General features: G+C 57.3%; 2 protein-coding genes across 4 annotated transcripts; both read left to right on the forward strand.

The window, feature by feature from the left end:
• The first annotated feature begins 2,585 nt into the window (after window positions 1-2,585).
• On the forward strand, window positions 2,586-4,227 carry S1pr4 (sphingosine-1-phosphate receptor 4). The gene has a single exon (XM_012515125.2). The coding sequence runs from the start codon at window positions 2,589-2,591 to the stop codon at window positions 3,744-3,746; it is 1,158 nt and encodes a 385-aa protein (XP_012370579.1). The 5' UTR covers window positions 2,586-2,588; the 3' UTR covers window positions 3,747-4,227.
• Window positions 4,228-9,051: 4,824 nt separating this feature from the next.
• Window positions 9,052-25,855, forward strand: Ncln (nicalin). 3 transcript variants are annotated; one of them, XM_023716978.1, is made up of 16 exons: window positions 9,052-9,392; window positions 14,378-14,568; window positions 14,914-15,058; window positions 17,490-17,584; window positions 18,998-19,078; window positions 19,684-19,787; window positions 21,379-21,467; window positions 21,563-21,702; window positions 21,978-22,156; window positions 22,708-22,795; window positions 22,869-22,907; window positions 22,975-23,138; window positions 24,241-24,294; window positions 24,377-24,455; window positions 24,534-24,616; window positions 25,187-25,855. In XM_023716978.1, the coding sequence occupies exons 1-15, from the start codon at window positions 9,209-9,211 to the stop codon at window positions 24,591-24,593; spliced, it is 1,692 nt and encodes a 563-aa protein (XP_023572746.1). In that variant the 5' UTR covers window positions 9,052-9,208; the 3' UTR covers window positions 24,594-24,616; window positions 25,187-25,855. The 3 variants fall into 3 exon arrangements, with proteins under 3 accessions (XP_023572746.1, XP_004632783.1, XP_004632784.1); XM_004632726.2 differs by having other exon boundaries at window positions 24,534-25,855; XM_004632727.2 differs by having other exon boundaries at window positions 22,978-23,138; window positions 24,534-25,855.
• The last annotated feature ends 511 nt before the right edge of the window (window positions 25,856-26,366 follow it).

The following is a 26,366-nucleotide window of genomic DNA, read 5'->3' on the forward strand; positions in this document are numbered from 1 at the left end:
CACACACACATAAATAAAATAAATTAAAAATAAATAAATAAATAAATAAAAAATGGGTTATTTCTATTGTGCTGAAATGCATGTAATGACATGCACCATCTTAACCATTTTTGAGTCCCTGGCTCAGCGGCGGCAAGTGCATCCCATGTCTGCCCCCCGGCCACCTCCTATCTGCCTGCCCTGTCCCCAGGAGACACTGACTCCCGTCCCTCCCCCAGCTCAGCACCACCGTCTTGCTTCTGTCTCTGTGGCTCCGACCACGCTGGGGCCTCCTGAGATGCGCCCCTGCAGTGAGCAACCTTCTGTGTGTGGCTCACTTTCCTGGCTGCAGTGTCCTCGAGGTCTATCCATGCCGTGGCAGTGTCGGGAGTTTCTTCCTTTTCCTGGCTTAGTAATAGTCCAGTGTATGGATGGATAGAATCATGTGTGTCCCTCTCCCCACTTAGAAGACACTTGGGTTTTTCTGTTCTGGGGGATTTGGCTCTTGCTGCTGGGACATTCTGTGTACGCTTCCAAGTGGACAGGTTGTGGGCTGTCTTGTGCAGATGCCAGGGAGGGTGGTGCTGGGGCCTACAGTGAGGTCATTCACTGGTGGCCCTAGTGTATCCCTGGGAGGGCCCCATCCTCCCCTGAGCATGACCTGACTTTGTAGCACCAGAAACTTTCCAGGCTCCTCTTAGATTCCCCTCACATGCCTCCTGGAATCAGTCTTCGCCCCCAGCAGCCCTGGAATGTGTGATCCCCTCCATTGCATGTTGCTTTGTTTCTGAGACAGAGTCCCACTATGTATTCCAGGCAGGTTTCAAACTCATGGCGATCCTCCTCCCATGGCCTCCCAGAGTGCTGGCATACAGAGAGGTGCCCCACATGGGTCTGCTATGTGTGCTTTTTTTTTTTTTCTTCAGTACTGGGGATTGAACTCAGGACCTTGCACTTGCCAGGCAAGCGCCTATTCTACTGAGCCATCTCCCCAGCCCTGGTACATGTGCTTTGGTCCTTAATCTTTTTCCACCTGATGACATATCCTGAGTGTCAGGTGTTGGTGAGGTACACCTGTTATCTCAGCATCCAAGAGGCTGAGAAAGGAGGATCACAGTGAGTTCAAGGCCAGCCTGGACTATATAGCAAGACCCTGTCTCAAAACAACAATAACAGCAACAACAACAATAACAGAAAAATCCAACATGTCATTGAGTGAGTCATTGAGTCTGTTTCCCTTGTGGAGAACTTCCTGGTGCTTTTACTCTGCTGTATAGTACTCCACTCGGGGCCATGGCATGGCTGCCCTCCTTGTGTAGGCTTTGGCTTGCTCATCACGGTCTGCATGGTGATGGTGCCCAGAGTCCTGTGCATGCTAGGCAAGTGCTCAGGGTCCAGGCCAGGATCAGGGCTCAGAGCTGAGTGTCTGCCTTGTGACCTCCAGTGGCCTGGTGCTGGCCCCTTCCCTGCCAGCCTTGCTCAGCTTCTTTGCCGCTGTCCCACTGTGGTAGCACCGTAGAAGAGGGGATGGAGGCAGGGCTGGCACCTGTGCTGGCTCAGCCCCATCTCCCCCTTCCAGGCCTTTCTGGGGACACTCTAGTTTCTCATGGGAAAACTGGGTCATTATTGGACATCTGTCCCTTGCATTGAAACACAGGTCCCTGGCACACTGGTGCCCTTGGGGGCCGGGCCTGGCAGAGCTGGTGGCCATGCAGGGTGCGGGCAGGTGGTGACCTGGTCCAGGGGCTGAATGTGGCTGAGGAGTTGGGTCCTAACTGAGTGGCCTCCGCCAGCAGGGCCTCCCGAGCTGTGTCACACACCAAACCCTTCTGGGGGCACAGCAGAGACCCAGGCACAGGGCAGGCAGGAAGCAGACCCTGTCCTCACTGCTGGTTGGTCACAGTCAGGCTCCGGGGTGTACAGAGCCTCTTCCTCCTTCCCACCCACAACAGTCTCAGGTTGTGTCACCCCAGCCGGTGGTCACGGGGACATGGAAGGGGCCCCACTCTGTGTGCTCCTTTCTGTCCAGGCTCAGGGGCCTTCAGGGCCTAGCGCTGCTCCTATCAGGGGAACTCAGAGGCTGGCAGTGTAGCCACCAACCCCAAAGGGGTCTGGGCCTTGTGAGGTGCCTCTGTGAGCCTCAATTTTTCCTTCTGTGAACAAGCAGACGGTGCAAGTCAAACCTGGCCCTACAGCATGTGTAAAACAGGGTGCTCACAGGAGAAGCACTTGTTAGGCGCCCATTGTGTACACACAAGCTGGGAGCTGAGGGGAGGAAGGTGGGGGTGGGAGGGACAGCTTAGGGAACAGTGGGGCGCGGACAGTTGGCTGCCCACGGCCCTTGAGGACCTGTGCTTCTGCAACCTCCTCCCGTCCCCCTTCCGGGAGGGCGTCTGCACCACCGTGGAGGCCGGCTGTCCCCAGCCGTTGCTCCTGGGCCCCTGCCCACAGCCAGCAGCCGTTGGGCTGCCCCTCCCTGGCCTGCACCCCCACCCTAGGGGTACCTGGAACATAACAGAAATTTTAAATAACAGGAAACCAAAACCAAGGGAGGCAGGCAGCTCCACCCTGCCTGCCCTCCCTGACCTCAGTCTGTCCCCGGGGAGGTCATGAACACCACTGAGTGGCCTCCACCAGCGGGGCCTCCCGAGGCCTGCCACCAGCTGTCGGCCGGCGGGCACAGTCGCCTGATCGTGCTGCACTACAACCACTCCGGCCGGCTGGCGGGGCGCGAGGACGGCAGCCCCGGCGCGCTGCGTGGGCTGTCGGTGGCCACCAGCTGCCTGGTGGTGCTGGAGAACCTGCTGGTGCTGGTGGCCATCTCCACGCACATGCGCTCGCGGCGCTGGGTCTACTGCTGCCTGGTCAACCTCACGCTCAGCGACCTGTTCACCGGCGTCGCCTACCTGGCCAACGTCCTGCTCTCGGGCGCCCGCACCTTCCTCCTGGCCCCGGTGCAGTGGTTCCTGCGGGAGGGGCTGCTCTTCACGGCGCTGGCCGCCTCCACCTTCAGCCTGCTGCTCACGGCCGGCGAGCGCTTCGCCACCATGGCACGGCCCTGCGTGTCCGAGAGCCAGGCCACCAAGCGGGGCCGCGTGTACAGCCTCATCGGCCTGTGCTGGCTGCTGGCCGCACTGCTGGGGCTGCTGCCGCTGCTGGGCTGGAACTGCGTGTGCGCCTTCGAGCGCTGCTCCAGGCTGCTGCCGCTCTACGCCAAGAACTACATCCTCCTGTGCGCGGTGGTCTTCGCGGGCATCCTGATCGCCATCGTGGTCCTCTACAGCGCCATCTCTCGGGTGGTCCGGGCCAGCGGGAGGAAGGCCCAGCGCCCCTCTGCGCGCTCCAAGTCCCGGCGGCTTCTGAAGACGGTGCTCATGATCCTGGTGGCCTTCCTGGTGTGCTGGGGGCCGCTCCTAGGCCTGCTGCTGGCCGATGTCTTCGGCGCCACCGGGTCGGCCCAGGAGTACCTGCGCGCCATGGACTGGATCCTGGCCCTCGCCGTGTCCAACTCGGCCATCAACCCACTCATCTACACGTTCCACAGTCGGGAGCTGCGCAGGGCAGTGCTGGCCTCCCTCTGCTGTGGGTGTCTGCGGCTGGGCCTGCGGGGGCCAGGGGACTGCCTGGCCAGGGCCACCGAGGCTCACTCTGGGGCGTCCACCACCGACAGCTCGCTGAGGCCCAAAGACAGCTTTCGGGGCTCCCGCTCACTGAGCTTCAGGATGCGGGAGCCCCTGTCTAGCATCTCCAGCGTTAAGAGCATGTAAGGCCTTCGCAGGACAGACAGGCAGGGTCTGGGGCCCCGCAGTGTTCCGCAGCCTCCAGGATCTGTGGCCCCAGCAGGGTCCCTCCCCAGAGCTACCTGGGACAGGGAGACCACATGCTCTGGGAGCCTCTGTGGGGCATTCTGGCTACGAGGCCAGACTGTGGGTTTCAAGCCCCAGTGACACTGAAGTTCAAAGATGCTGTGGGCTGCTTGGGCCATGTGGTCACTCAGTGCCGGTGTGCACAGGCAGCGGGCGGGGCTGTGCACTGGGCCTTTTATATAGGTGCCTCAGGGAGCATGGCTGTGAGTTGGGGTGCTGTATGGGGAGAGCCCCCGTGTCTGCTTGTGTGTATGTGGGTGTGTGCATGGGTGTGTGTGCGTGTGAGCGTACTTCAAAGGCTGTCCTTTTACTTCCTCTTTAGGGATGCCAGCCCCCCACCTCCACCCTGTGTAGCCTCCTCCCCAGCTGGTTCATTGTTTTTTTTTTTTTTTTTTTTTTTGAGACAGGGTCTCACTATGCAGTTTAGGCTGGCCTTGAACCCAAGGGGATCCTCCTGCCTCAGCCGCCTGAGTGCTGGGATGACAGGTGTGTGCCACCATGCCCGGCCTTTTCCTCTAGTTTGGTGCTTGCATCTTTAGGGCTTCCCTCTGACAGCCCAGCAGAGAGGAAAAGGCCCAACCCTCCTGTCCCAAGGACATGTCACCTGCTGTTTCCTTCAAGATTCACTGTCGAGGGAGGGGCCGGGGAGATGGCTCAGTGGAATAAGCGCTTCCCTGGCAAGAGCAAGGGCCTGAGCTCACTCCCCGGTCTACCAAAAAAAAAAAAAGATTCACTGTCGCCACTTTCCACCCCTGTGACGTGGCCCATTGAGGGACCCACTTGTGGTGGATCGATAACTGGTGGGCAACTTGTGACACCCAGCTGAACTGAAGCAGGGTGGTGCTGGGTGTGGGGGGCCCGCCTGAGGGTGGCTGCTGGCAGCACAAGAGGCAGAACTGGGGGAGAAGCCGTTAGGGAGCTGCTGGTCCTTTGGGAGGAGCCTGTCGCAGTGGCTTTCTTGGTAGAATGAGGCTGTTCTCATCATCAGAGGAGCTGGGGGACCTCATTTTTGCTGAGGATGGCTTCGGTCACTTTGGGGAGCTCTGGTTCTACTTTGAACATTGCTTCCTGGCTCTGGAGGGGAAGATGGGACACTGCTCAGTCTCCTGGAAAAGCCTGTCACGCTGGCTTTCCTGAAATGGACTTGGTTGTTCTCATTGTCGGAAGAGCTCAGGGTCTCACTGTCACTGAGCATGGCTGTGGTACCTTTCAGGGGACCTCTGGTTCCTTGAGCGTTGCTTCCTGGCTCCAGCGTAGATCTCTCAGTGGCTGGCCCAGACCCCTCTTCCCGCTGGCTGGCGCAGATTTTCCAGCTTCCACCACTGACCTGACCTTGGGACCCTCCCACTGCAGATCGGTGAAACAAACTCGCAGGAGGTCCTCAGCTGGATTCTTTGGTCTTCAGTGTGTAGACAGAGTTCCTGCACTCTCTTTGCATATACCTTTTCGGGTGATCATTATAAATTAATCTTATCAATTCTATGTCCTCTATGTAATTGTTTTCCTTGGAAGCCCTGACCACTACGCCGCCATAGCTAGAGGCTGTTACCTCCTTTCAGCTGTGAGGGGGTGGGGTGGGGGTGGGAGGTGGGGAAGTTGGGAGAGGGGGAGGGGAAGGGGGTGTGGGAGACAGGGTGTAGGGGAGTGGTCATTCTGCTTCCTGCCTGCCTGATACCTTGGGGAGTGGTCATTCTGCTTCCTCCCTGCCTGGTACCTTAGATACCCATCCCTGGAGGTGTTGTACAAACGAAGACTGGAACTTTCCCTGGTAGATCACATTCATTTATTTATTTGAGATTACATTTAATATGAATTGGTTTTTATTCAATGGCACCACAGACCCGAGGTGTCCCAGGATTAGCAGGTATTGCTAATGTCCTCAAATGTAGCCTCTGCTTGACACAAAGCCTATGACAATCTAGCCCTGAGGACCTCCCTGTCCCCAGGAGGCAGGGGCTTGGGGTCACGGGTCGGGGGCACCTGCCCTCTGCCTCAGGGGAGACAGTGCCTCCCTGAGTCTTTATTTCTCTGCCGTGTGTGGGAGAGGTGGCTCTTTCCTGCTCCGTACACCCCACAGCCACAACCGCATGGCCATGTCAAATTCATGGTAAAATAAAGTCCCACAGGATGGGTGGCTACAGTGGGGACACACGCTTGACTGGTTCTGGAGGCCAGAAGTCCAAGGTCAAGGTGCAGGCAGGCCAGCTGCTCCTGAGCCCATGAGGGAGACTGTCCCATCTCAGGGACTTGGGCAAGCCAGTCCCGTGTCCAAACAGGGCTTCACATTGAGCTACATCCTCAGCGCTTTAATTTTTTTTTTTTTTTTAATTTTGAGAAAATTTTAAAATTTTGAGTTCTGGGCTGGAACTTGAGATCCTCCTGCCTCAGCCTTCCAGAGTGCTTGAAAGACAGGCATGCACCATACCTCCTAGCTGCTTCATTTCTTGTGTTTTCCTTCTCCTGTCCTGTGTGTTTATCTGGGGCTACAGCAGGCAGGGTGGGTCCTGGTGGAATTTAGGGTGAGAGGAATCTGGGCAGCCTAAAGCTCTGTGCTCTTGTCAGTCCCCCTCCCCCATTCCTGTCCCTGCCCCCTAAGGTGCAGTGAGTTTTTCCTCCTGAGATGAACTATTTATTTCTTCATTCATTCATTCATTCATTCACTCATTCATCACTCATTCATTCATTCATTCATTCATTCATTCATTGGACCCAGGGCCTTCACACTGAGCTCATTCCAGCACCCCCCCCCCCCCCCCCCCCGCGCAACCGGGGATTGAGCTCAGGCCCTTGGGCTTGCCAGGAAAGCCAGCCCTTTTTATTTTTTACTTCAAGACAGGGTCTCCCTAAATTGCCAAGTTGTACAGGCTGGGCTTGAATTTGGCGTTCTGCCTCAGCCTCCCGCAGTGCTGGGATCAGAGGTGTGGGCCACCACGTCTCACAGCGTCTCCGTTTTTCAGACCAAAATAAAATAAAACAGAAAAATCAAGGTTTGGGAGAGGAGGCAGCGGCAGCAGCGGTGCCGGGCAAGCGCTCACTGCTGTGCTGCACCCCAGCCCTGGAGCCGCACCCCAGCGCTTTTACAACCTTGGCTTGGGACGGGGGAGGGGTAGGGGAGGGCGCGGAAGTGAGCACCGACAGGCTCTCCCGAAGAGGGAAGAGCGCAAGCACCCCGCAGTCGGGGCTCAGTCTCCCACCTCCCACCCCACCCCTGTCACCTGCTTGGACTTGGAACCACAGGAGGTCAGAGCAGGAAGGGGCTGGCTGATCTGGGGTGCGGTTCATTACTCTTTCCTTCCTACACTTGATCTTAGCCAAAAGGCCGAGAAGCGATACTACTTCCTTCCTAGCTTCCTACCTTTCGTCCTTCCTTTCCTGTTCCTTCTTGCCGTTGACCTTCAGGCTTTATTCTGGGCACAGGGATAACAGCCAACAAACAGCAGCCTCCGTCCTCACACTTCTTAAAAGCCATACTCTGAGCCAGGTGTGGTGCCATATGTCTGTCATCTCAGCACTTGGACAGGCTGAGGCAGGAGGATCTCAGGTTGGAGCCAACCTGGACAGAACCACCTATCTCAAAATAAGAAATACAAAATGTGCTGATGTGCTGAGGCTGGGGGGGGGGTGGAGAGCCTTTCATGGCTTAGGAAATGTTGGGCCTTGAAAGACAGCATGATGCCATGCAACATGGAGAGGTGCCAACAGGTTCTAAAAGCAAAGCAAATGTATGTGCCCTGGGTTCTGCCAGGGCTTGGTACACTTGCATAAAACCAACACTTACTGAGCACTTCCTGGGTACCTCCCTGTTTACTGTCAGTTTGCTCTGATTTTCTTACTGAAAACTTTTTTTCCAGTGCTAGTTCTGAGAACACAGTTGGTAACACTCTGTCAGTGAGCTATGCCTCCAGCCATTTTTATTTTTTGTTCTGTGATAGGGTCTTGCTAAGTTGCCCAGGGTCCAACGTTTGATCTTTCTGCCTCAGCCTCCCCGGGTGCTAAGGTAACACGTATGTAACTATTTACTGTCATCTTTGACAGGTGAAGAAGCAGTTGTGCAGAGAGGTGAAGCCACTTGTTTAAGGACACCCAGCTGGAAAGGGGCAGATCTGGGATTTGAACCTGTGCTTTTATAGATCACAGATGGTACTTTTCACAGGGGACAGAAGGCATCCAATTGGCCAAGGGCCTGGTGGTTGATTCCTGTTCCCTTGGTCTTCATCTTCCCATCTACTCAAAGGGTGTGGTGGGGTGAGCTGTTGCTGCTCCGTAAATTCCCAGAACCTGACTCGCTGGGTTTTTATGGTTGCCAGCTTAAGAAAGTACCGATATGGGACAACTGAAAAGTAATTTTGAAATTCCCTTACACAGTGAATGATTCGTCAAGGTCTGTATGCCTTCAATGTAAATGAAGATAAATACAATGCATATGCCACCAGCCCCTGCACCTGCCCCCGGCTCCAGACTACAAATCCCATAACGCATTGCGTCATCCCTTTAGCAATGGCTGGCATGATTTTTTAAAAATATAATTTTATTGAGAAACAAATCGCAGTAAGACAGGTTCAAAACCGATTAGTAGGACAGTTTTAATAATTAATACATTGCATATTGTTGTCTTCTTAGTGGTTATTTATAGTACAAGATTCAGACATGCTATCCTGGATTTTTTTTTAAACTCTTTTCTATTCATTCATCCTAGAATTGTATATAGCTCACACATAGGGTGCCAAGAGTTGTGTTCAGGGGTCTGTTGATACATCAATACACGAAGAGATTAAGATCTGAGTCTGCAGGGAGTTTAACATCTATACGCCTTGGGAATTTTATTTCCTAAGAGATTATGGAAAGACTGCAGTTCCCGTGATCCTTTGCACTTTTTAAAGTTAGGACTACACTTCCCAGAAGATCGAGCGTATCAGATGAGCACTTCCTCTTTCCGCATTTCTTACTTCCTTCCGGGTTGCGAGGTCATAGTTCCCCACCCCCACTCCACACCAGTGACAGTTAAGTCAAGTTCTACTGAAAAATAGATTTTTAAGCCTCTGTATTTCCCAACTTGGAATTTATGCAAAATTTAGTAGGGTTAGTCTCCCCCATGATTTCCTTCGGTGAATCCCAGAGTGAGCCTACAATTCCCAGGTGGCTCCGCGCGCGCCTTGGAGACTACTTTAGAAGGGTATCTCCGCCCTCAGGGCTGTCCGCAGCGATGCCCGCAGGACCCCGAGGCTCACACGGACTGCCCGGCGCGGCGCCCGCAGGACCCCAGCAGCTGCCCATGCCGAGGTGAGTCTGCGGTTGCAGCCGCTGCCGTCCGGTCCTCGTCGCGTCCCCGCCGCTGCTCTGCGCGGCCTCTGCCGCCATCCAGGATGTTGGAAGAAGCGGGAGAGGTGTTGGAGAACATGCTAAAGGCATCGTGCCTGCCGCTCGGATTCATCGTCTTCTTGCCTGCTGTGTTGCTGCTCGTGGCGCCTCCGCTGCCCGCCGCCGACGCCGCGCACGAGTTCACGGTGTACCGCATGCAGCAGTACGACCTGCAGGGCCAGCCCTACGGTGCGTCCCCGCCCGGCCACGCGCCCTCGCGCCGGCAACACTTGCACCGGCTCGATCCCGTCCCCCGCGACCTCAGCCAGGCCTGTGCACCCTGGGACCCAGGAGCTGGGCTGCCTCTGCCTCCGGCGATCTCCCGTCCCATCCTGTGCACCCCGACCTCACCCAGGCCACTATCCCAGCCTGCGCGTGGCGTCTTTTGGGCCCACTCTTGATCCCGCCGTTGACACACGTACACCCTCACTGCTACGTAGAATGTCACCTGCTCCCCCCTCCCTTCCCCCCAAGATTTCGTGGGTCTCTTGGACCCTGGCTCAGCCCCACCCCAGGCCTGGATCCTGTGCCCACTCTGCTGTCCTGGTCCTGATCCCATTGACCACGTTGTTCAGGTTTGGTCCCCTCATTGTGCCTTGCACCATAGAAGTTCCTGGCCAGTTGTTTGTCTTCTTCCCGTCCTAGTCCCAGTGAGTCCCTAACCTCAGACTGTGACCTCCCGGGCCCCATGTGCACCTCTGGTCCGGTCCCTCCCACCCCATCCCTACCCCTGCACATCCTGTTCTGGGCCATATGCTTCCAGCTAAGGCCACCACACCCCCCACAATTTGGCCAGGCTCTTGGGGAGCTCCATTTTCTAGAGATGGACCCGACAGTCCCTCCGATGCCTCTCTGTCCAGAGTTGAGTCATTTTAGAGCAGTGGTTGTCAGCTCAGGCCACACTGTGTCATGTCTAGGGGCACGTATGGCTGCCACAACTTGGGGACACCTGGCTTGGAGTGGGTGGAGACCAGGGCTGCTGCTCAGCCCGTTGCAGTGCCCAGGAGGCCCTACAAACACCTCACTCCAAGGAGGACCCTGGGTTAGAGTGATGGTGTAAGCGCAAGTTCTGGGCTGGGGGCGGGGGTGGGGGGATGGGGGGTGGGGTGGGCGGAGAGGAACATGGTGGCTTCTGCACCATGTTGCAAGTGCTTTGGGAGCAACTGCTTGACACCTCGGGGAGGATGATCCACTGTGGTGCCGTTCAGCAGACCCGACCACCATGTGATCGGTCGTGTTTTATATCTTCCTGGAGCTGCAGCTAAGGAATCAAGAGTTTAGATTAGAGCTGTGTGATTATAGCGAGGCCAGGCAGCGGCACACCACTAGCGGCTACCAGACTGGGTGGCAGAGCTCTGACCCAGTGGGACTCTTCCCAGAGCAGTCTGGCACAGGGAAGGCCAGTTCCTAGACCTGCTTCCCTGGTGACACACCTCTTGGCTTCCAGTCAGCCACCCACTAGCAGCTTCACACTCCACCCACTGTCCCTGTACCCCCAGGCTGCCTTTTTTTTTTTTTTTAATTTTTTTATTTTTTATTTATGCGTGTGTGTGTGTGTGTGTGGCCAGCTCAGCTCAGCCCACCAGGGGGTGGGGGCTGGCTGGCATGTGGTGCTGGGGGATTGAACCGAGGTCCCTGTGCTTTGCTAAGCTTGTTTTAAATAGGTGCTTTAGACCACTGAGCCATCTCACCAGCCCCCCCAGGCTGCTTTTGACACCTAGGCTGAGCCCAGGTGTGGCTGGCAGGCAGCTCGTGTCCCTTTGTCCTGCCTGCTTGGCAGTTTGGGGCGCTTTGCCTTGGTCCTCCCTGGGCTTCCCGTCATTTGCCCCTTTTCCTCCCCACTCCTGAGGCCTCCGCTTCCCAGCTCCTTTTTCTTTGTTCCTGGCTTCTGGAAAACCCAGAGGCCAGTGGCCTGTGGTAGAAGAAGGACCAATGGGACCACCTGTGTCTGCCACTTGGAGGCAAAGGTTGAGCTCCCTGAGACTGTGCTGGGGTGGGGTGGGGTGGGTCCCTGAGACCCTGGGCATAAAGACACTTTCTGGGTGTCTTCAGTGTGCAGTGCCCAGGAGCTCCCTGCCCCAAGCTGCGCCCCACCCCAGCCCAGCCCTTGCTGGTAGGTGCTCCTTACTCAACTTCCTGTAGATTCTGTTGAGAAACACAGCAGGCGGGCAGGAAGGAAAGGCCCCCAGCATCAGTGCCCAGTGATGGTGTGGGTGGGGCTGGTACAAACCTGAGGTGGCCTAGTTGCCCTTCAGGGTGACTTGTCCCTCCTTCCTCCCCACATGGCTTGTTGAGGGTACTACCTATCCCTTGGTGTTGAGTGCTGGCCACTTATACCCTGTCATAAGGTCAGCGTTAGGAGTAGAGGAACCTTTGAGCTAGGAACTGGCCCTCATTTCACACCCTGGGGGCCAGACCTGGCCCTCCACCTGTGGCTGTCGATAAAGTTTTATTGGCACATGACCACACCCCTCCACCCCCAGCTGCTTTCACACCCAGTGACCCTTGACAGAGATGTTTGCTGAGTCTTACTCAGGTTCCTTGCGTTAGGGGAGCTACAGGTGCTTCACCCACCTTTGTGGCAACAGTTGGTTTAGACCCGGGACTCAGCATGGGCACTGGTGTTGGTGCGTGTAAGAGGGTTATGTCCACAGCAGCTTGTGGCTGTCTGTCCCAGTTCTGGTGGACTCCCCACAAAGGGTGCTGGGTAGGTGTGGGGTCACCACTGCTAAGGTCAGGTCAACGGGCAGTCCTCATCCTAAAATGGGGGACAGTGACTTTGGGGGGGGTGCCTGTGTCTGGCTGGGTGCCTTGAACCCCCTCTCCTGTCTAGGACAGTGCAGGGTTGTGTCCTTGACCTTCAGTGCTCAGGCAGCTGGGAAGGCACATAGTAGGCCCAGCAGTGGCACTCGAGGGAGGGGTGACATCTGAGCCACCTGCAGAGGCCAAGGATGCCAGAGCTGTGCTGCTCCCTCCCTCGGTTCCTGCTTCCACCCCTTCCCACCAGGCCCCTTTGCTTCCTAGAAGACTGGCTGCTGGGAAGCTCCAGGCCTGAGCTGCCTCCCTGCTGTGGGCCTGCTCTGGTCCACACCATTGGCCCCACTCTGGACTGCCTGCTGTGTCATGTGCTCTTGGGTCATCTTGCAGTGAGCCTGTGAGACCTCCGACCTTTGGGCTGTGTCACAGGCTGGGGGCCCTGTGCTCTGTAGGGCTGCCAGAGCCCCCTGATGTGTGGCTCCAGGACTGTGTACAGTATGGCTAAGCTGGGTGCCATCCGGGTGCACCCCGCCGGGTGCTGATGATGGGTGAGCTGGGAAGCGCTGCTGTATGCCATGTCCCCCATGGAGTGGCTGGCCCTGGCTGGGGGGGATGTGCGCCTCAAAGGAAGCTGCCTGGTGAGCCCTGAAAGTGGATGAGGTGCAGAGAAAGTGGATGCTCCTTCATCCTTGGGCCTCAGGGGCTGAGGCAGTGAGACCCCTTCTGGGAGCCCTGGGGAATCCAGTGCATGTCTGTTGCCGAGACACCGGGAGGATGGTCTCCGTGCCAGGGCTGGGCCCCCCCGTGGCCCCCTGACCCGTGTATCCCCATGGCAGCTGTCCTGGGGCCATTGCCTGAACAGTCAGGGCCAGCATGCTGGGGAGGCCTTACATGTCCCTCTGCCCAGGGTGGACCTGGAACCTGTAGCAAGCAGAGGTCCCTGTCTTGTCCCCACTCCAGCCTGTGGCCCCTTTGGGGTGGGGCCTCTGGGAAGCCAGGGCTGGTGCCTCTGCTTCTCAGGGTCCTTCTCAGCTCGCAGGGTGGGGCAGGGATGGTGTCCAAGGTAGAGCAGCTGTCTCAGTTACTTTTCTCTCATTGCTTGGACAAAATACCTGACACCCAGAATTAAGAAAGGAAAGGTTTATTTAGCTCACAGTTTGTGGAGGTTTCAGTCCGTACTTGGCTGGCTCTAAGGCAGAGTGGCACATGGCAGAGGGCAACAGTTCATGGTGGCAGAAAATAGAGAAAAGGGAGGAGCAGTGGCAGCTAGCCAGCGTCTCCCCTCATATTGCCCTCAGGCTGACCCTGGGCCCAGTGTAGCACTCACACCCCTAAGGCCAGCATTGGATCATGAATTAACCACAAACTCTAGAACTGTGTCCCAATGACTGTATGAGGCTTTTGGAGGACAGCTACACACAAATCATAACAGCTGGAGTCTCTTCTACTGGCTATTCTGTTCCTCAAGGAAGCTGGGTCCTATCTGGGGACATGGGTGGCCCTCATGACTGGCGAGCTCCTGGCATGGTGGTCTGAGGACCCAGGATGCCCCGCAGAGCCAGTCCTGTCCCACAGGTGCTTGGTGGGGAGGGGCTGACCGTTGCAGTTCCAGGCCCCCACTGTGTCCCGGAGATGGTCCTGCTGTGTCACCTTAGCCCTCAGCCTTGCTGTAAATCTCAGATGTCCATAGACCCATGGGAGCCTGGAGGGAAACGCCCAAGGGGGCCTGTCTTGTGTCCTGATGTCCCCCCATGGCGCAGGGCTTGGACATGGGACCAAGATTGTGTTCTAGTGAGAATCTAATGTTGTGGCCTGAACTGCCACATGTCATAGACAAGTTCTAAGACAGGAACAGAGCTGAACTCCTCCCCCCATCACCACCTGGAAAAACTCTCCAATGAAATCGACTTCCAGGGCCACAAAAGACCAGGGACCACTGTTCTAGAGCGAGGGAGGGCCGAGGCACACACAGCGCGGGTAGCCGCAGTCTAAATGTCTGGAGATGAGCCTGGTGCCACGCACCTGTCATCCCAGCCACCCGGGAGGCTGAAGCAGGAGTATCAGAGATGGAGCCTAGCCCTCCAGTGACTTAGCAAGACCCTGTCTCAGAGGGTTGGGTTCATTTCTCAGTGCTGGAGAGTGGCGTGTAGGCACACCTGAGGTCTCGCGGGAAGGCCACAGAGCAGGACAGCTGTCCTGTCCTGGCTCTGGAGGGAAGCCCTACTGGGCTGGAGCTGGGGCTGTGTGTGGATGTCCCCGGTCACGTTCTGCAGCCTCAGAAGGGCGGAGGCATTGCTGTGGTTCCAGGCTGTTGTGGGGTGGGGGGCGGGCTGCTACGTGGTGTGTGGGTGACATGGGAGGTGGCCTCACAGGCCAATGCTCCAGGCCGCCTTAGCCAGGGTGACGCTGTCTTTCAGGCACGCGGAATGCAGTGCTCAACACGGAGGCGCGCACGGTGGACGCAGATGTGCTGAGCCGTCGCTGCGTGCTCATGCGGCTAGTAGACTTTTCCTACGCACAGTACCAGAAGGCGCTGCGGCAGTCGGCAGGCGCCGTGGTCATCATCCTGCCGAGGGCCATGGCCGCGGTGCCCCAGGACGTCGTCCGGGTGAGTGACCTGCGTGACCTTGGTTGAGTTGCCTGGCCACTCTGCCCTCTGCCCTTGGGAAGGTGAGGGTCCTCTGACCCTTCATCCCTGTTGCCCCGCTCTCCGGGGACCCTGATAAGATGAGTGTCATCCTGTTGGGAGGGACCACCGGCATGGAGCGGGTGGAAGCCAGGGATGCTGCCCAGGAAGCCCAGAGCACCACCTAGCCCCTGTGTGCACTGCACCCGGGGATCCCTGCTCTTCAGCAACAGGGCCTGGGAAACCCCGTAGGAGGAGATCTCAGCGGAGGAAGAACAAGAATGCAGCTGTCCTGTCTGCGCCTCCTGAGTGCTCTCTCCTCCACAGCAATTTATGGAGATCGAGCCCGAGATGCTGGCCATGGAGACCATTGTCCCTGTGTACTTCGCCGTGGAGGACGAGGCCTTGCTGTCCATCTACGAGCAAACCCAGGCTGCCTCCACCTCCCAGGGCTCAGCCTCTGCAGCTGAAGGTGGGTGCAGCTGGGGGTGACTGCTGGAGGGTGGGCTGGGCAGGCAAGCGTCCTGTCCAGGGGCCAGGGCGTCTCCAGCTTTGTCGCAGCTTGTGTAGATCCCCTGTGTGACCACCAGGCCTGCGGACCTAACGCAGGAGCCAGAGCCCTGGTGAGGAGCCGCACCTTGCCCCCTTCCCTGTGGTATAAGAGCAATAGGCAGCAGTCTCTGGCCCTGTTCGTTCTGCCGACCATGAGTCCTGAGCCCCAGCTTGCTCGCATCAGGCCTGCAGTTGGCAGTGTCCCTTGGAGGGGAGCCCACTGTCTCCTCTGCCCAGGGCTGGGCACATCGGCTGAGGCTACAGTTCACACGTGAGGGAGGCTGGGGCATGGGCTCCCACAATCAGGCTTGGTGATGTGTGCCTATAATCCTTGCTACTCAGGAGGCTGAGGCAGGAAGAGCCGGGTTTAAACCCAGCCTGGGCATCAAAAAAACCCCAAAAAACCAAAAACCAGCTGAAGGACATAGCTCAGTCCAGAGGCCCTAGGTTCAATTCTCAGTACCAGAAAAAGAAAGCAAGAGCACAAAAGTTATCAAAGACTTGAGGGCCCTGACACCTGTTAGTAGGTCTGAAAAGAGGAAGCAGGGGTTGGGGTGGCGCTCAGTGGTGAGTGCTTATTGTGATGAAGGACTCGGGCTCCACTCCCAGCCCCACGATAAATAAATGCAAAGCATATGAAGGCAGAGCTGTAGGCACGCATGAACCCTGCCTGGCTGCCAGGCAGGCACTTTGGCAATTTGCGTTGAAGCTGTGAAAAGCAGTTCTTTGTTCCTGGCCAGGTTCTTGGGTCTGGTGTATTCTGGCCTGTAGTCCTTGCTTTGTAAATAAAGTTTTATTGGCACATGGCACTGCCCTTCACTACAGTCATCTATGGCAAAGCATCTGGCCCACAAAGCTGGAAGCATTAACTCTGTGGACCTGTACAGAAAGTCTCCCACCCCTGGTCACGTTGAAAGACTAGACAAGAGACTTTTCTAAACTGCAGTAGAGAGGAGTTTTGCAAAAAGAAGGATGAAAATTGTCTTTGGGGGAATATCACATAGCTGTTAAAAGTTATTAAGGTAGGGCCGGCCAGATAGCTCAGCAGATTAAAGCACCTGCTTAGGTAGAGCTCAGTGGCTGGGGTTCAATCCTGGGTTCAATCCCGGCCCGCTGAGAGGGCGATTGAGGCTGGGTGTGGTGGTGCGCACCTGTAATCCCAGCACTTGGGAGGCTGAAAACAGGAGGATCACTACAAATCTTTATGTTTTTATATATGTATCTATCTATATCTACATCTATATAGATAGATACAGATATATATATATATATATATATATATATATATACACATAGATACAGATATAGATTTTTTTCTTGGTATTTTAGGGGTCTACAGGGTGTTCAGGGTCTTACTACTAGATCAGACTTGCAGTGATCCACCTGTTTACAGCCTCCTACGAGCTGGGATTACAGGCGTGTGCCTCCTCGCCCAGTCTCATCACTACGAATCTGATCTACGTAGTGAGACCCCGTAGACCCTGTACTAAATACATAAAAAAAAAAAAAAAAAAAAAATCATTGAGGTAGAGTTTTTACTGCCTTGGAAGTAATTGATTTACATTAGGTAGTAGGAAAAAACAATATAAAATGCAATATACCAGTGACAGCTAAATAACTCATTTTAAATATGTCAAGACTCAAAAATAGAGTTCTGAGGTGCCTGCTTCCTTAGCTGCCTGTGATAAGGTTTTACAGACCCAAGTGTGTGGATTTTATTTATTTAGCTGTTTGGGGGTTTTATGGAGCTGGGGCTGGAGGCCAAAGCTTGGCCCAGGCCAGCAAATTCTTACCCTGAGCTGTACCCTAAACCGATGGATGTGTTGGTTTCTTTTAGGATTGGAGACAGGGTTTCATTGTTTTTTGTTTTTTTTTTTTTTAAATATTTATTTTATTTTTATTTATTAATTTATTTATTTTGTGTGTGTGTGTGTGTGGCCAGCTCAGCCCACCAGGGGGCGGGGCTGGCTGGCATGTGGTGCTGGAGGATCGAACCGCGGTCCCTGTGCTTTGCCAAGCTTGTTTCAAGTAGGTGCTTTAGACCACTGAGCCATCTCTCCAGCCCAGGGTTTCATTGTTTAGTTCAGCCTGGCCTTGAACTCACTAGGTAGGCCAGGCTGGCCTTGCACGCGGGGTGTTAGGCTGCCTCAGCCCCACAGCCCCGTGTACTGAGCTTGTAGGCACAGGTGTTTGTGCCGCCATGCCTGTCCCTGCCTCCATTGTGCTTTCATCCTGTACAAAGCAGGTACAGCCCGGCTCCAGGCTGAAATGCAAGGGCAGGGCTGTCATCGGGGCACCTAGAGGGCAGCTTTCAGCCCCAAGCTCCAGTGACCGCCCCATCCTGTTCTTAGTGCTGCTGCACACGGCCACTGCCAATGGCTTCCAAATGGTCACCAGCGGGGTCCAGAGCAAGGCTGTCAGTGACTGGCTGATCACCAGTGTGGAGGTGAGTGGGCCACCTGCCCCTGGCCCTACCAGGGCTTTTGCGTACCTCGCCCTGGTCCATCTAAGCCTCCGCTCTGTACAGGGAACAGCAGTGAGCCAGCAGGAGCTCACTCTGGTGCAGATGTCCCAGGGCAGCAGGAGGCTGTGGGCACTGCCACTGTGGGACATCGGGGCCAAGAGGCCTGCAGTCCATGGGGTGATGGGGAGATGGCCCAGAGCTCAGGAGGAGGAGCCAATGTTCAGGGGCCGAGTGTGGCCAGCAGAGCCAGTGGAGGATGTGGGGGGTCAGAGGTAGAAAGCTAAGGAGAGTGCAGGGCGCAGAGCCCGTTCTCTGGAGCTGCACGGAGGGTCCAGTGATGTGGTGTGGAGGCCGCGCTGCGCTGTGGGTGGCTGTGCTGAGGCACAGGTGGGGACCCCGAGGGCCCTTCTTCCCATTGAGGGGCTTTGTCTATTGGCATGGCCATCCCCTTACTGGTTCTGGAAGCTTCTGGGGTCCTGAGCAGGAGCCAGAAATTGCCAGTCCTGCTGGCTCAGGCCTCTATCTTCTGCTCCTGCTGTTGGCTGCATGGGCAGGGGTAGGCTAGGATTGCCCGTCTTCATTTTTAAGTTGTTTTGTTTTGTTTTGAGATACTAGGGATTGAATTCCAGCTTTTGCACTGAACTACATCCCTAGCCCTCTTAAAAACAAAAAAAAATTTTTTTTGAGCCAAATTCTCATTAAATTATTAAGTTACCAAGGTTGGGCTGGAACTTGTGATCTTTCTGCCTCCACCTCTTATGGTCTGAGAATGCCAGGTGTGAGCCACCACACCTAATGGGGTGGCCCATCTTTGGGAGAGGCCCCCGCTGGGCCCCGCCTCCCCTTCAGAGCTGTAAGTGGCTCCCCAGGCTCTGCCTCTGTCTATGGTGGGAGGCTTTGTGTGGTGGCCTGAGTTTCCAGCTGGGAATGTGTGCTGTAGAAACCTTGGGTCCCACTCTCTGTGGCTCTTAGGCCAAGTCTGGCCCCCTGCTTGTTGTATAAATAAAGTTTTATTGGTACACGGTCACAACCAGAGGAACCGTCATCCGTAGCAGTTTTCTCAAGTTGTACCAGGGCTGAAAATCTCCCTCTATGGCCTTCATGGCAGGTTCCCTGGCACCCAGGCCTGAGCAGAGCCACCAGTGGAGGCATGAAGGGCCAGGGCTCAGCTTGAGGCCCTGGACTGGTTGTGGGTTCGCAGCCTTAGCCCCAGGGAGCCCCTGGGACCCTCCCTGGCCCAGGCGGACGTGTTCTGTGGAAGTGGGCTGCAGAGGGCATGTTGGGACACGACCCAGGGCATTGCACCTTCTGCCTCTGTGCCCCTCACTTGCCGTCTTCTCCAGCGCTGGCAGTGACGCGGTCCCTGTCGGCAGCTCTCACACTGTCCTTCCACAGGGGCGGCTGACGGGGCTGGGCGGAGAGGATCTCCCCACCATCGTCATTGTGGCCCACTATGATGCCTTCGGAGTGGCCCCGGTATGTGCGTACCCCCTCGGGCGACCTTTGCCCAGCTCACAGCGTCGCAGAATAAAAATCGCTCCACCACGCAGGCTGGAGGGTCGTGCTTTGCACGTTCATAAGCCAAGCAGCCGTCACCAATGCCTGCTTCCCGAACTTCTCTGCCGCACCACAGGCTGTCACCCACCCCCCTCCACCCCCATGCCCAGAGTCTACTTCCTGTCTCTGGTGTCCCCTGTCCTGGGCGTTCCCTGTCCATGGAGCCCACGCTGTGCATCCTGTGTCTGGTGTCCTTCCCGGAGCACGGTGTCACCTCTGTGAACACCACAGTGATACCGGCATATGTGCCATGCTCTTGGGATGGTCCCAGTCACTGGAGTGTCCAATTTTCCTGTCTTTCTAAGAACCGGCTCTCTGCCTGGTTGGCAATGTTGCTTTAGGACACAGAAATGAGTCTGGGTGGCTGACTGTCTCCCCTTGGGGATAGGGAGGGCACTGATGAAGGATGCCTGGAGTCCCATATTAGGGGTCTGCATAGAGAAGAGGAGCCATCCATCCGGACAGTGTCCAGAGAAAACTGGTAGGAGCGGGACAGGCACTGACTGGCCGTGTTCCCACCACAGTGGCTGTCACTGGGCGCAGATTCCAATGGGAGTGGTGTCTCCGTGCTGCTGGAGCTGGCGCGCCTCTTCTCCCGGCTCTACACCTACAAGCGCACCCATGCTGCGTGAGTGTTGCCTCGAGGGGCCTGTCTGCTGTCCAGTCCCTGCCTGCAGTTGGGGCCCCTGACCTGCCTCCTCAACTCCTCCCATGAGCCTAGGCGCCTGGGAACTGCCAGCCGCTGGTCATGAAACTCCACCTCCCTGTGGGCCTGGGGACACCAGGACCAGGCTATTCTCTGCAGGGGCATTCTGGTCACTGGGTGCTGGGCATTGTCCCTGGACCCACCACTGCAGTCATGACAACCACAGGGAGTCCCAAGACACAGTCTAGGGTCCTCTGGGGACAGGAGCACCCTGAGCAAGGTCCTGGCTTACGGAGACAGCTGTTCCCCTCAGAGCCGGGGGCCACAGGTGCTGGGCTTGGGGCCACTGTGTCTGGGACCCCTCTTGTCCTTCTCATGGTCACAGGGTGACTGCCCGGTACTAGCAGTCTTATCAGCAAGTTAAACATAGGGTTAAAGGGTGGGTGTCCCTTTTTAAGCCCTAAAGCAGAGCTGTAAGACATGGAATGACCACCCTAGCCCAGGCGGGGTTGGGAATGACTGGGGCTGCGCCACCTGCTGAGATGTCACAGCAGGGCCAGGACAGGCAGGTGGTGAGTGGGCAAATGGAGCTGAAGAAAACACAGGCCAAGAAAACACCGCCTGGAGTTCCTCGAGAGCACGGGGAGCTGCTGCCCGTGTGGTCCACAGGCACTCCAGGCCCTGGTGGACTGTGATGTGGGTTGGCACAGACTTTAAATCACCTCTCGATGACCTGGAATGCTTGACCCTGTGTGCTGTGGGGCATGCTGCCCTTACACTGTTCGGGTCACGTGGTGTAGACGATGTTCTGGATCTGTCTGACCCTGGGTTGGCTGAATCTGCTAAGTGCAACCCACGGACAGGGGGCACTGGCCACAGTCCCCCTTTTGCTTTTTCTCACCGCTGTAGCCTGCACTCAGGGCCTTCTCCCTGAGCTACATCCTGGGCCCATTTGTGAGTTTTTAAACTTTGAGGCAGGGTCTTACTGCGTTGCCAAGGCTGGGCCCTGCCTTGCAGTCCTCCTGCCTCAGCCTCCCAGAGTGCTGGGGTGACAGGCGTGCACCTCCACGCCTGGCTCTGTGGACTCTTAGCATCAGTAGGTCCTGTGCTCAGGCTGAAGCACTCTGGGGTCTCTGAAATAGGAGTGTCACAGGGTCTTGTGTTTTAGCCAAGGTCCAAGTGCGGAGCCGCCTTCTAGGGCCCTCAGGCGTCCTGGTTTTGGCCATCTGTCTGGTCTGTTGCCATCGTCACAGCTGTCACCCTGTATGTTGAACGTCTTCCCATGAGGGCACAGCTGCTGCCCAGCATGCTGCGTCCTGGCTGATGATGTTGGCAGAGATCCTGCTCCAAGGCTCTTGGGTCTGCGTGGCCATTTCTCAGCCCCCCGGTGCATGTGTAACTGGGGTGCACTGCACCCCTTCACAGGAGCAAGCAGGGGTGCTGTATGGCTCCCCAAGAGGGTTCCAGGTGGGGTACACCTTATGCAAAATGGACGGGTTGGGAGGGGCCATATCTACAGCCTGTCCCTGCATGCTCACTGCTAACAGCTGACCCTCAGTGTCTCCCGTCGTAGGTACAACCTCCTGTTCTTTGCTTCGGGTGGGGGCAAGTTCAACTACCAGGGCACCAAGCGCTGGCTGGAGGACAACTTGGACCACACAGGTGAGCCGCCACTGCCAGGAGTGGGGGTGCAGAGGTGGAGGAAGTCCCAAGACTCCTGGATCTTACAGCCCCTCACAAACCCACGCTGCCTCCAGACTCGAGCCTGCTACAAGACAACGTGGCCTTTGTCCTGTGCCTGGACACCGTGGGCCGGGGCAGCAGCCTGCACCTTCACGTATCCAAGCCGCCGAGGGAGGGGACGCTGCAGTATGCTTTCCTGCGGGAACTTGAGACGGTGGGTGTGGGGTGGGGGTGGCCGGCCGGGGCGGACTTTTCTTGTTGTGCCCCCCCATAACTGTACAAATGGGACCTCCAGGGAGCCCCCCGGCTGGCCTCCCCTTCCAACCTGCAGATTCCTGGTGTGGGAGTGGCCAGGAGGAGGTGAGGTGGGCATGGTGGGCGGGGCCTAGATGGGTGGGCAGGGCTGAGAGGAGTGGGTGTGGCCACGGGCTGGTGGGCAGGGCTTCCAGGCCCTGGCGTGATGGCCCACCTGTGGACCCGGACCCGCAGGTGGCTACCCACCAGTTCCCGGAGGTGCGCTTCTCCATGGTGCACAAGAAGATCAACCTGGCAGATGACGTGCTGGCTTGGGAGCACGAGCGCTTCGCTATCCGCAGGCTGCCGGCCTTCACCCTGTCCCACCTGGAGAGCCACCGGGATGAGCAGCGCAGCAGCATCATGGATGTGCGGTGCGGCTGCGCGCAGCGCCCTAGCGCCTCCCTCAGAAGGGGGCGCAGCCTGTAGGACTGTCCCTGTGGGTGAAGCCTTGGCACTGGGAGCAGAAGTGCTAGGAGCCCCCCTGCCCTGGAGCCCGGGGTCTGGGGCCCAGGCCCGAGCTGATTGGTCACTTCATCTGTCCCAGCTCGGGGGCTTTGGGTGCCACTTGGTGTGGCCATGTCACCCCTGTCTTGTGGCCATCTCTTGTGCGTCCTCTCTGTGGACCCTGTCCCTGGAACATCACCTTAATTAGGTCCCTGGAAAATCTTCCATGGAGAGCCTTGCCACGAGGTTCAGGGTGGCTGTAAGTTCGGGGGACAGCGTTCGTTGCACAAGAGATATGTACGGGTGCACAGTCGCGTCATTGGTCACATGAGAAGTGGGGCCAGGCCAAGCCACTGCTGAGGCCCATGCTGACAGGTGTGGCACGCAGCCCTGGCTGAGGAGGTGGCCATATTCTTCTCTGGTGACCCTGACACCCCAACTCCGTGGAGAGTGACTCCCTGCATGCTCCCTCTTCCAGTTCCCGCGTGGACTCGAAGACACTGACACGCAACACAAGGATCATCGCTGAGGCCCTGACACGGGTCATCTACAATCTGACGGAGAAGGTGAGGCCCCAGTCATGAGCCGTGTCACCACCCTGGCAGGACACCACTCAGCTTCATCCTCCTTTCTCCACAGGGGACACCGCCGGACATGCCAGTGTTCACGGAGCAGATGGTAAGCAGGCACTGGGCTGGTGGGGGGATGGATACAGGGCCACCGTGACTGAGTTGTGTCCCCACAGCAGGTCCAGCAGGAGCAGCTGGACTCGGTGATGGACTGGCTAACCAACCAGCCACGGGCTGCCCAGCTGCTGGACAAGGACGGCACGTTTCTCAGCACGCTGGAGCACTTCCTGAGCCGCTATCTCAAGGATGTGCGGCAGCACCACGTCAGGGCCGACAAGCGGTGAGCATGGCTTCCCTCCCATCCTGTGCCCAACCCTGACCCCCTCCCCATGGCAGAGGCAGGGAGTGCAGGTGCCTGACCATTTGGGCGCCAGAGGCTTGATGCCAGCGAGAGTCTGGCCCATGCTGTGTTTGGAGTGAGTTTACCCACAGTGACCGGAAGCACAGTGAAGGTTACAATGGTGGTAGTTACGAGCTGGACCCCGAACACCGAGGCCCTGGGTCACTGGTGTGGCCTGTTTTGCCAAGTGCCTGGGCAGTGGCTAAGCATGCAGCCCAGGCCCCTGTGGGAGCCATGGTGCCACCTTCAGGGAACACTCCAGGGAGCCCCGGGAGCCCCTGGCCCCACCTGAGGGCCCTTTCTCGCTGGGTCACTCACAGCACCTGTGGGACACACAGACCCTGCACAGCAGGTGAGGCTCCGTGCACACAGCGGCGGCCCCACGGCTCATTCCCAGCCTATGCTCACCTTTTATAGACAGATGTCCCACAGGCACCCCACGCCTGATTCCAGCACTCAGGAGGCTGGGGCAGGAGGATCACAAGTCTGAGCCCATGATGGGTGATGTAGTGAGATGCTCTCAAAATAAAAAATAACAGAAAAGTATTTCCTAGGTCAGTTCTATCTAGTCACCTATTTTTTTCTCTCATTTTTGTGAGCATGGGGTTATTGAGGTAGAGTTTTGCTATGTAGCCCAGCCTGTCCTAGAACTTTTAGTGATCCTCTCCTTTTTTTTTTTTTTTTTTTTTTCTTGGTACCAGAGATGGAACTCAGACCTTTGTGTTTGCCAGGCAGGCGCTTATGCCACTGAGCTATCTCCCCAGCCCCTCAGTGAGCCTCCTGCCTCAGCCTCCTGAGTGCTAGGATGACAGGCATGTGTCACCGTGCCTGGATACCTTATTTTCCTTTTGAAAGAGTAATTCTTAAATTAAAAAAAGAGTAACTCTTAACACCTGTCAGAGGAGGGCAGTATGTCCTCAGGAAAACACCAGCATCTCTTGTTAGGGACACGCTGGCAGTCAGGCTCCGAGTGGCCTAGCATCTGGGTCACTGGCTAGGTCAGCTTTTGGGGTTGGCCTGTGAGCAAGCACTGTCTCCCCAGGGACCCTGAGTTTGTCTTCTATGACCAGCTGAAGCAAGTGATGAACGCCTACAGGTAAGTGGCTGGGTCCTGCTGTGCAGGAAGTTGGCACGGGCCTGGGCCCTGCCCACCCCTGCCAAGCCCTGTGTGTCCCCAGGGTCAAGCCGGCTATCTTCGACCTGCTGCTGGCCGTGTGCATCGGTGCCTACCTGGGCATGGCCTACACGGCAGTGCAGGTGAGCAGCCTGGGGTGTCCACAGCTGGGTCTTAGGGGTGTGGCCAGGGCCCGGGCCTCACCTCTGTCCCATCCCTAGCACTTCGGCCTGCTCTACAAGACAGTGCAGAGGCTGCTGGTTAAGGCCAAGACACAGTGACGGCCCCACCTCCACTGCCCCAGGTACCTGCGGGTCACGGAGCCTCATCCCCTGCGGCGACTGCAGTGCTGACCATAGAGGTTTCTGTGTTGCTGCCTTGGACTTGGGGGTGTTTGGTTTGCTTTGGGTTTTCTTCCTTTTCCTGAACTTCCTTGGAGGAGAGCCAGGCAGAGGCCTGTGGCCACCTCTAACTTGGGGACAAATCGGAGGAGCCCTGGCCCAGGAACCCTCAGAGATAGGTGCGTGTGTGCCTGCGGAGATGGCACCTGCGTGCACTGGCCCCACAGTGGGCCCCTTCCTGGTCCCTGTGCTGCGCCTGTGTATTTAACTGGTCACCGTCCTCGTCCTCCAGCCTGAGGGCAGCACAGCCTCCGGGCACCTGGATTCTCTCCTCTGGGCCTGGGCTGTCTCCGCAGCTGCCTGCAGGCTTGCAGGGAGGGCAGTGCCACCCTGTTGCTCTCACTGAGCCGCCACTCCCAAGGGCCGGGCCGCTGCCAGTGCCCTGCGTCTCCCTAGCCCTGCTCATGTTGCCACTCCCTGGCCCCCAGGCTGTGCCTCACCGTCCCCCTGGCTGTCCCCTCTGCGTTTTGCAGCCCTCAGCCACCTGCCAGAGCTGGTCCCCAGCTGCCACCCCGCAGTCCCCACTTGGCCACCCTTGGCCTCCACTCCCTGAGGCTCCAGCCTTGGTTTCCACCTTTGTGAAGGAGGATGTGTTCTGGGAGGAGCCGGCCCCTCTCGTCCCTTCGCTGGAAGAGTCCAGATCAGGGAACAAGAGTGATGGAGAAGGCACGGCCTGGACCCACGGGCGGGTGGGAGGCCAGAGGGTGGTGTAGATCTCAGGGAGACCAAGTGTATTGGTTTCTTAGCAATATAATCAACGGAGCGCTCCCCGCGCCTGCCCCCACAGCTCAGTTCAGCCCTCCCTGGCTTGGTGTGTGGCTCTGGATGCTGACTCTAGGCTGCTGCTCTTGGGACCCTGTGTCCTAGGACGGACAGTGACTTCTGTCTAGCTGGCTTCTCTGAGGCCCAGCATGGGCCCCACTCCCTGGAGCCTGACCCTGCACCTAGCCTGCCTGCCTCAAGGAAAGGGGCCCCACCTGGAGGGACTGGGAGTGCCTCGGAGCCACCCAGCCCTTGGGGGGCATCTGCACTGTCCAGGTTGTGGTTTCTGTTCGAACCCCTCACCCCTCCCTGGCAGGGCTGCTGGGTCCCAGGCTGGCTGGGTTTGCCCTTGCCAGTCAGAAAATAAAGCCATACTGAACAACGGCGCCTCTTGTCTGGGGACTCAGCGTCTCACCAGCCTGAAAGGTGGTCCAAGGGAGGAGGGCGTCACCCATGCCCTCCTGAAAGCCTCCTGCACCCCCCACGCTGGACATCTGGCCCTTGGGCCCAAAGCCACTTTGTCCCCAGGAGTCTCTCAGGACCGTGTCAATACCTTTGATGTCCCCTGGAAGGTCACGGCCTGCTCCACTGCAGTCACAGCCTCCCGGCTGCAGGGACCCCACTCCCAGATGGGACCCTGGAGGCTCCTGGTGGGCGTGGAGCCAGGTGAGGGCTTCACCTCGCGCAGCACCTTCTCTGCCAGCACAGGCCCTTCGTCAGGCACCACCCTGCTGCATCAGGACCTCAGGGCAGGGCCAGGTTTGGAGGTGCACTGGAGGTGCCCAGACTGCTCAGCACCCAGAGCCCTGCCTGGCCTCGTCCATTCTCTGGCATCACTCAACGAACACCATCAAAGCTCCTGGGAGACCCTGACCTTAGAGATGGTGGACT

The sequence above is a fragment of the Octodon degus genome, unplaced genomic scaffold (genome assembly GCF_000260255.1).
Source record: "Octodon degus isolate 3935 unplaced genomic scaffold, OctDeg1.0 scaffold00050, whole genome shotgun sequence".
Lineage (NCBI taxonomy): Eukaryota > Metazoa > Chordata > Mammalia > Rodentia > Octodontidae > Octodon > Octodon degus.

Excerpts from the sequence above, each read along its gene's own strand:
- S1pr4 (XM_012515125.2), top strand. The coding sequence starts at position 2,589 with ATGAACACCACTGAGTGGCCTCCACCAGCGGGGCCTCCCGAGGCCTGC.
- Ncln (XM_004632726.2), top strand. The coding sequence starts at position 9,209 with ATGTTGGAAGAAGCGGGAGAGGTGTTGGAGAACATGCTAAAGGCATCG. Across the intron at positions 14,569-14,913 it reads TGCCCCAGGACGTCGTCCGG|CAATTTATGGAGATCGAGCC; the intron begins GTGAGTGACCTG and ends TCTCCTCCACAG. Across the intron at positions 17,585-18,997 it reads GGCTGATCACCAGTGTGGAG|GGGCGGCTGACGGGGCTGGG; the intron begins GTGAGTGGGCCA and ends GTCCTTCCACAG.